The following is an 8,646-nucleotide window of genomic DNA, read 5'->3' as shown; positions in this document are numbered from 1 at the left end:
ATTTACTTGTTAACTGCAACTAATTAGTGTTTTTTATCTTTCCATTCAAAGAACAAAAGAAGGTCAGAATTTTTTAATTATAGTTTTGCTTAGAAAAATTGTTGGCCAAACCCCTGAAACCATGACTCAGGTTTCTTGTTTTAGGTCAAGTGCTTTAATTGGTTATCTAGACTTGTTCTTTCATTCATTCAGAATTATCCTGAACCAGAAAACAATACTAAGCTATGATAAACACATGCTCTGTGTCTTTTGTATGGAAAACCACCCACACCCAATATAAACAAAGCATTGCTTTTACCAGAGAAGGTGTCATCACAGGTGAATATCCTGCAGCCAAAATGTTTTTTGGTCATCAGGGTTTTTCATGTTTGACAACTGCATGAAATGAAGAGAAAGGGCAACTTTTTAAAAAGGGTGCCAAGAGAGCCATTTAAATCTTTTATTGGTGATTTCTAAAACATTGAAGAAGACAGATCCCTATAGTGTCATCAGATTCATCTGAAAATGAGAGCAGGTTAATGTCCTTCTTCTTTCTTTGTCTTTTATTAGACGGTTTCTGAGACACACAATTAACCACTAACATGAAGAAGGCAAGGCAGCTATAACGAAAGTGGATATGATGAACATGGAACTGCCACACCAACGTTGGTGCATCTTAAAATGAACAAAATACCACAGGTGTCGTAGTTAAGGGCTGAAGCCATCTTAAGTTTTGTCCTGCACTATTATCTTTTTGCCAAATATAAAATTTGTTATTGTTCAGCATAGTTCATTTGACTGGCTGACAGAAGGACAGAGATTGTGGTGATTGGTGTCTTAATGGTCAAACGGGGTTGACAAGAACAGTTGAGAGGCAGTGAGTAAAGTTTTCAGTTACAAAATACTTAAACTGCTCACATGCCTGATGTTGGGAATGTTTTATTTACCTCCACTCCTCAATTTTTATCCAAGGAGTCATTAGCAGAAGCCTTTTTTATTTTATTTTATTTTATTATTTTTTTGATTCTAAAGAAAAATATATGAATACATGAAAAATAAAAAAAAGTTGAAACCACCTCCAAAGTTGTTTGTTACTACAGAAATGGAAAAAAGGCATCATTATCAAAAAAAAACAACACAGCTTCAGATTTGTGTTATATTTATCTGAAGCTAATGTTTTTTTAAGGAATAGTTTTGCCTGGATCTTGGAAAATACATTTATTCAATTTCTTGCTGAGAGTTAGATGTAAAGATCAATACTACTCTCAGATGTGCGTGGTAAATGCTGAAATGCTGTAGCATGTTGGAGCTAGTTGGTAGTTAGTGTAGCTTCATCCAAAGCCTGGAAACAGGGGAAACCGCTTGTCTGGCTCTGTTCAAAGGTAACAAAATCAAACTGTAAACACCTCTAAATTCACATTTTGTTTAAGTCTTTGCTGGTTGTCTTGCAACCTCATGAGAAAAAGGAAGTCAGCACTCCAGGCCAAGAAATAAGGTGCATTTGGGAAATACTTGGAGTGCCAGAGTGCACTCTTGAACAGATTGGACCATTTGTAAATTTGAAGCAGCACAGTGCTCAGAGTGAATGTGTGATTGTCTTAAACATTTGTTAATCCATGTAGATATAGAATGCTCCATTTGTTTGTTTAACAGCACTCTCAGTTTAGTGTGGAGCATCAGATTGGATTTACGAACGCACTCATAGTCTGTTACAACCCAACTTTTTTTTTTACAGTTTAGTTTTTGTACAGATTGAACAAATCAGATATTTGTTTACCTTTGGACAGAGCCTAAACTAAACTAAGCTAACTACTAACTTATTTTTAAGTATTTTGAATTTTAATATCTATATCTGTTTGAGGCCCAAGTAGGTGAAATTAAGAAATTAAGCAAAGATTAAAGTTTTAAAAAGTGAATACAAATTTATGTGGCAGAACTTAAAAAAAAACAAAAAAACTTTCCTCTGTCATAAATCATCTAGCAAACCCCCATATTTTTTCTCCTGACCCATTGTGCAGATATTAATCTAATCCAGGACTGAGCTAGCATATTCATCCAAATTCACATCTTTGCTGAGGATGTGAATTTGAATGAATATGATAGCTCTGTCCTTCGACACCCAGAGGGAGGAGGTGGCTCCACTCCTCTCCCCAGATGAGGACGAGCCAGCGCTGGTCCTCGAGCAACAGCAAGTGAGGACCATCCTGAGGGGAGTCAATGTGAACAAGGCAGCTGACCCAGATGGAGTGCCCGGGCGGGTTCTGAAGGTATGTGCTGATCAGCTTAGTGTTGGAGTGCATATTCAACCTATCACTTCAACAAGCTGCCGTCCCAACATGCCTAAAAACCTCAACGATTGTCCCGGTGACCAAAAAATCTGCTGTGAAGCGCGTGAACAAGTACCGTCCTATAGCACTAACTCCAATTGTCATGAAGTGTTTTGAGAGGCTGGCTTTCATACATATAAAGTCTGTTATTCCACCTGACCTGGACAAGCACCAGTTTGCATACCGGACTAACCACTCCACAGAGGACGCTATTGCAACAGCCCTCCACCTTGCCCAGACACACATGGAGATCCCAAACACCTATGTGAGGATGTTATTTGTTGACTTTAGTTCTGCATTTAATACAGTCATCCCTCACAAGCTGGTTTCCAAACTGTACACCCTGGGTCTCAATTCCTCGCTGGATTTCCTCAAGGACTGACCACAGCAAGTCAGGGTGGTTAAGAACATCTCCGCCACCCTCATTCTCAGAACCAGTACTCCTCAGGGCTGCATGCTTAGTCCAGTGCTCTTCACACTGTTTACACATGACTGCACTCCCATCTACTCCTCAAATGCCATCATTAAGGCCCTGTTTAGATGACAACGGTTTTTCTAAAAACTATACGACGACGTTATTGAAACGATCCCGCTCACACGGAGCCGCAAAATCTACTGGAAACGCTGTAGTATGCACACCAGGCCAATGGGTGGCAGTGTAAATTTGCAAAGCAACACAACGGCATGATGCCATGCGCCTGCGCTGAAGCGCCTTCCTCTACAACATGGTGATTACAAACCAAAACAAAGAAGACACAATGGCAAAAGCATGCACAGATAACTTTGTCTGGATGGACGACGAGGTGGAGTTGCTACAGTAGATCTACACTTTGCTGGAGAAGCATTGATAAATTCAACAGGGTGACCAGCACAAACAGACCTCGGCATTGTTGTTGTGATGGTCGACTTTCTCGTGCATGCCTAGTGACTGGAACCGTAATGCGCATGTGCGAAAAGTCTCCGTTTTCAGAGGAACTGCATATTGCAAGTTTACATGACAACGGAGACGCTGCCGTTTCCAAAAAATTGCACTCTGGAACCCGTTTTCAGGCACCCAAAATGCCACTGTTGTGTAAACGATCAGCCAAAACGCAACTAAATTAACTGAAAACGAACTGAAAAAGGTAAACGCAAGTTTATCGTTTTCAGTTGAAATCACCGACGACACAACGGTAGTGGGCTTGATTTCTGGGGAGAATGAGACAGCGTACAGGTTTGAGGTGGATCATCTCACTCAGTGGTGTGAAGAAAACGACCTGGTCCTCAACACCTCTAAAACCAAAGAGATGATCAAAGATTTCTGGAGCAGCAAGGCCAGACCGCACAACCCCCTCCACATACATGGCGAGACAGTGGAGGAGGGGGAAAACCTGAAGTTCCTGGGAGTCACACTGTCAAACCAGCTGACATGGACCAATAACACCTCACAGCTGGTCAAAAAGAGGAAGAGGAGGAAACTGAAGCGGGCCAAATTACCTCCAAAACTACTTCTCAACTTTTACAGATGCACCATCGAGTCCATCCTGACCAACAGTGCCACAGTGTGGTACACCAGCTGCACAGCCACAGAACATCACAGCCTTCATCATATAGTGAAGGCGGCTCGGCGCATTATCAGGTTGGAGCCCCCTGGCCTGGACATTATCGATACCAACAAACTCAGAAAGAAAGCCCACAGTATCCTCAAGGACATCACACACCCTGGCCACTCCATGTTTGAACTCTTACCATCTGGCAGAAGGTTTAGGGCAATTAAATCCAAAACAGACTCAGAAACAGCTTTTACCCCAGAGCTGTGGCATCAATTGCCCCATCCCCACCATAACAGACGGTGTTATATATGCACTACCACTGTTGCTTTTATTCTTTTTTTAATTTCTTTATAGTTCATTCTCTTACTCATTATGTATTACATATTGCACTTTAATTTGGTACTTATTGCACTGACACTAATACTGCTGCTCTTAACTTCTTAGGGATGTCTTGTATTGTTTTTAATGTGTGCCTTTTCTTAAATGTTTTTATTTATTTATATAGAGAGAAGCTGTTTTGCTGTTTTGTATAATGACAATAAAGTTTAATTCATTGGAGGGCGCTGTACCCCTACATGGGCAACCAACCACTATGCTGTGTAACCACATATATGAAGTAGTCAGAAATAACTCCTACATAGCAAGCTACAAGTGTAAATAGGCAGTGTAATAGGCAGCAAATATTAAAAGTCAAAGGGACCATTTTGCTGCAGAAGCTTTGGATACATTAAGTACATTTTGTTTATTTACTTTGTAGGATTTGGAATGCAGGACCTTTACTTGTAATGGAGTATTTTTCTACTGTAGTATTGTGACTTTTACTCTAGTAAAGGGTGATAGTGATTCTTCCAATAATGTCAGTTGAATACATTTACAAAAATAACATACACCTGCTTGATATTAGATTAGTTGGGTTATTAGTTGTGATATAATGTAACATTTCACTGATTCCCTGGACATGGGTTGACAGTCTGACTTCCTGACAAGATTTGCAATGGCTTCACAAGTTAATGTTGTAACCAGCACAAACGACAAATGCATCCTCCCATCTCATTTGTGCTCTGCATGTCTGCGGTCAACACCTCTATTTTTTTTTTCTGCTCAGCATGACCTGAAAGAAGGCTGTCAAACTGGGTGCATATTTGAAACGTAGGTAACAGTAAATACATTTAATTAAAAAATTGCCACCTAGCTTCCCTGAACAGCCTGCACAACCAGCTCTGGCTGTAATTAAGTACATTGGTCAGACCCATGGATCTAGAGTATAAAAGCCAGACAGACCAGACGGGATGCAGGTCAGCGGCACCCCACAGATACAGACATACATCCAGAAGTGCACTGCTGACTACAGACTCCCAAACACAGACAACATGAAAGCTATTGCAGCCATCTTGTTGGTGCTGTGTCACCTAACTGTCAGTCATGGTAAGTCACTGTCTTATTACATTTTTATTACAAAATAATTGTTTTTGTTGATCAGACTTTTTTCTTTTAATGAATATGTATTTCTTCCTCACATTAACAGGGAATGGTTCAATAAGAGGGCCACCAGCAAATCTGCTCTATGTGCAACGTAAGAGGGCCATCCACTGGCTGTTTACGATAAGTGTCTTAAAGAACTGCTGAACTAACACAAAACACCACACAATGAATACAATTCAAAACACAAAATGGGTTATATATAATATAGAGTCGGGCACAAAGGTAAGCTAACGTTGTGTGTTTCATTTTGTCAGATATGGGTAGATTAATTGCACACAATTAGCTGATGTTTTGTTAGTGTTCAGACAGCACATTAGCTCGCTTCTCTCTGTCCAGCTCTGAAGGTCCTATACTCAAACGTTTGTAAATTGGACATCGGCCTATAAAGTTTTTTTTTTTTTTTTTCCTAAAGGTGTAGGCGCTAAGGCCAAACACCAGATAGGCACCTTCACAAACCGAAATGAGTGGCAAGCTGTCAAGGTCTTAACACTATTTTATATCTCTATATATATATATATATATTTGTAAGGATGACTATCATTAACCAGCTTCAGTATGTGGCCTTTCCCCTCTGTCAGTAGTGTCTCTTTATGTGGACATACATACTTTATACATTTTTGATGATAAAAGATTGACAGGTGACAAATAACCAGTGACAGACAATGACAGCTAATGTAGCTACGTAGGCCTACACTATTCTCCAAAGATGGTTGTGCTGCCCCAGAATGCTCCACGATTCCGATTCCCACTAATGATTTTGTCTTCACAGGCTGGAACTGCGATGAGGGTCCGCGGCTGTATAATGCTCGACGGATTGATGCTGGACAGGGGAAAGTGGTTGCAACAGACAGGAACAATTATCCATATTTCCTGATTGGATCATCTTGGCAGCGACTGAGCTCAATCCGATTCAGACATCTCTCAGTGGGACCTGCAGGACTTTGGGGAAGTAGCATATCAAACATCGTCTACAAATATGTTGCTGGCAACTTTGTGCAATCCCGTGGTAACTATCATTATTTCTTCCACTTGAATAAATACAGTCCATATCGGTTTGCCTAGTGATCATTAGGCTACTCCTTTGTTAAGTTTACAGTTTAATATCATAGCGCTGATACAGTACAGTGCTCCTACTACATAGAAAGATCCCCACGTGACAGACTTATTTTGTTTGCAACACACATTTTCCGCCTTTACAGGGCACACAGTGTATAAAAGGCTAAACAGTAGCAAGTGTTTGCTGACTAAATGACCTGTACCTCTCTGTGTCTTCAGGTACGTCTATGAAGCAGGTGGATGCTGGAGGTGATGATCAACTTGTGGGAGTTACTACCTCCAACCAAGCCTACTGTCTGAGATGTAGCTCAGCTTTGACCTACCGTGGAGCGGGCTCCCTGGGGTGGAACTATCTGTCAAGAAGTCTGAAGTACTACACCTGCAGCCCAAAGAACGGATGCTGGGGAGTGGACACGAGTAACCGCGTCTACTTCACACGGGTTGGTCACTGCAACACTTCTGACCTCTCATGTCTTTAACTCTTGGTGGTGTTAGTGTTACTATTAGGTCACATGAACCATACTCACTCACTGATCATGACGACTCAATGTATTCCTCTGACGACAGACACTAAACTCTGTAAACTGTGGCGCCTCCGGCTGGACACAAGTGGCAGGGCAACGCATGAGCATGGTTGAAGTGGGGACTGACGGAAGGGTTTTTGGATTGACCCCAGGCGGTGATGTCTACCAAAGGTAAGCCAGTGCTTAATTAGTCTGGTAATAACATTTATGAGGAGGATTTTTTATAGACACAACAGGGTTACAACCTGAAGCATCCACAACATTTTAGTATGTATATTACATACAGTAAGAGCAGTACTCCTAATGAAAATATAGTAATCATTGTTATAATGTCAGTTATACTTTAATACTCCAAATATTTAAGTGGGCATGATGCTGAAATTACAGTAGTGTAATTGCTTTTTAGGTGAGTTTGAAAATTTGATCTTCACTTATTGCATCTCCCTCAATCAGTGTAATTCTTAAAATGCCTAGAGAATTAAGATGATGGTTTTACAGATTTCTGCTCCTCTCGCAACAGAGCTGGCATCTACACTGGTCGCCCATATCCTGGCACATCTTGGGTCCGTGTCCCAATGTGCATGAGAATTCGCCACCTGAGCTACGACCTGAACAATCTCTGGGTTGTTAGCAACTCTGGTTTGGTCCTGAAGTGCACAGGCTAATGCTACCTGTGTGGCAGATACTCAGTGCAACCCATCTCTGTTCATCATGGAAGATTTGATTTTTTTCCAGGGGCAGGAATCTGTAAGTGGTGTTTCGGCTGTCATCCCTATGAAGCTCTATCCTTTCTTCTGATTATTCAGTATACAGTACGCAATAAATAAATCAGTAGCATTACTTATTTTGGCAACAGTGAAAATTAAGACTATGAAAATGATTAATTCTTAGATGCAATGTGCTCTTAAATGATTCAGTGTCAGTGTATAAAACAAATTAATCAGACCCTATAAATTGTGTTTTTGAATAAACCTCTTTAGATACTGAAGATATAATTTGGAAAAAACATTTTATTTAACCTATTGAACTGTGAAATATAAACATTAAATGAGAGTAGCAAATGAGCAGAGTAAGAGTACCCTAATGCAGTAACAATATACCTTGAGGCCAAATAATAATTTTTAAAATCTCAGGCATGTTTAATCTCCACCTGTCACACTTTCTACTATATTAATAAATGATCACTGAAGCAATTTCATCTGCCTTGTGTCATGCTGCATACAAAATGTTCATGCTTTTGTGAATTTGTGGTAAAAAAAAAAAAAAAAAAAGTCAAAGTGAAGTTATTCCAAACATGTTAAAAAAAATGGACAGACTGCTGAAAATCTTTCATTTTGGGGCCCATTTATGTGTTTATACTAGAATCCTTTTTACTGAATGTGTATGTGTATTTTGGGGTCTAGACTTGCAATTGTGCCTTACTGCCAATAAAAATAGAAGGTTAGGTCTGGCATTTTCAGCAACAGTACACTTATTTTTAAAGCTATGGGTTTAAGCACAAATTACTGTAAAAGCAGAAATATCACAAAGAATAATATAGCCACAAGCCAGCATGGACCTTTAAAACTTGGAAGCTGGGAAGGATCAACACCTTTGACAGTTTAAGATGCCTGCATTAAAGATAAACATCAGGTTTTATAACAATCACACAGATGCTCATTCTTTCACGTCCAAATCTCTACTGGGCAACGCTTTTCTTTGGAAGTACTGTCACCTCCTAATGGTCAACTGCAGAAACATTTTGGG

At 40.1% G+C, this 8,646-nt stretch overlaps 1 protein-coding gene across 1 annotated transcript; it reads left to right on the top strand.

Annotated features, from left to right (window-relative positions):
- Positions 1-5,208: 5,208 nt before the first annotated feature.
- Positions 5,209-7,565, top strand: LOC126407041 (fish-egg lectin-like). Its single transcript, XM_050071701.1, has 5 exons — positions 5,209-5,263; positions 6,090-6,326; positions 6,596-6,816; positions 6,944-7,071; positions 7,421-7,565. Exons 1-5 carry the CDS (start codon positions 5,209-5,211, stop codon positions 7,563-7,565), a joined length of 786 nt encoding a protein of 261 aa, XP_049927658.1.
- Positions 7,566-8,646: the final 1,081 nt, after the last annotated feature.

This window comes from Epinephelus moara, chromosome 2, assembly GCF_006386435.1.
Source record: "Epinephelus moara isolate mb chromosome 2, YSFRI_EMoa_1.0, whole genome shotgun sequence".
Classification (NCBI taxonomy): Eukaryota; Metazoa; Chordata; class Actinopteri; order Perciformes; family Serranidae; genus Epinephelus; species Epinephelus moara.
Note: the sequence above shows the minus strand (reverse complement) of the source record. Positions and strands in the feature narration are given on the sequence as shown.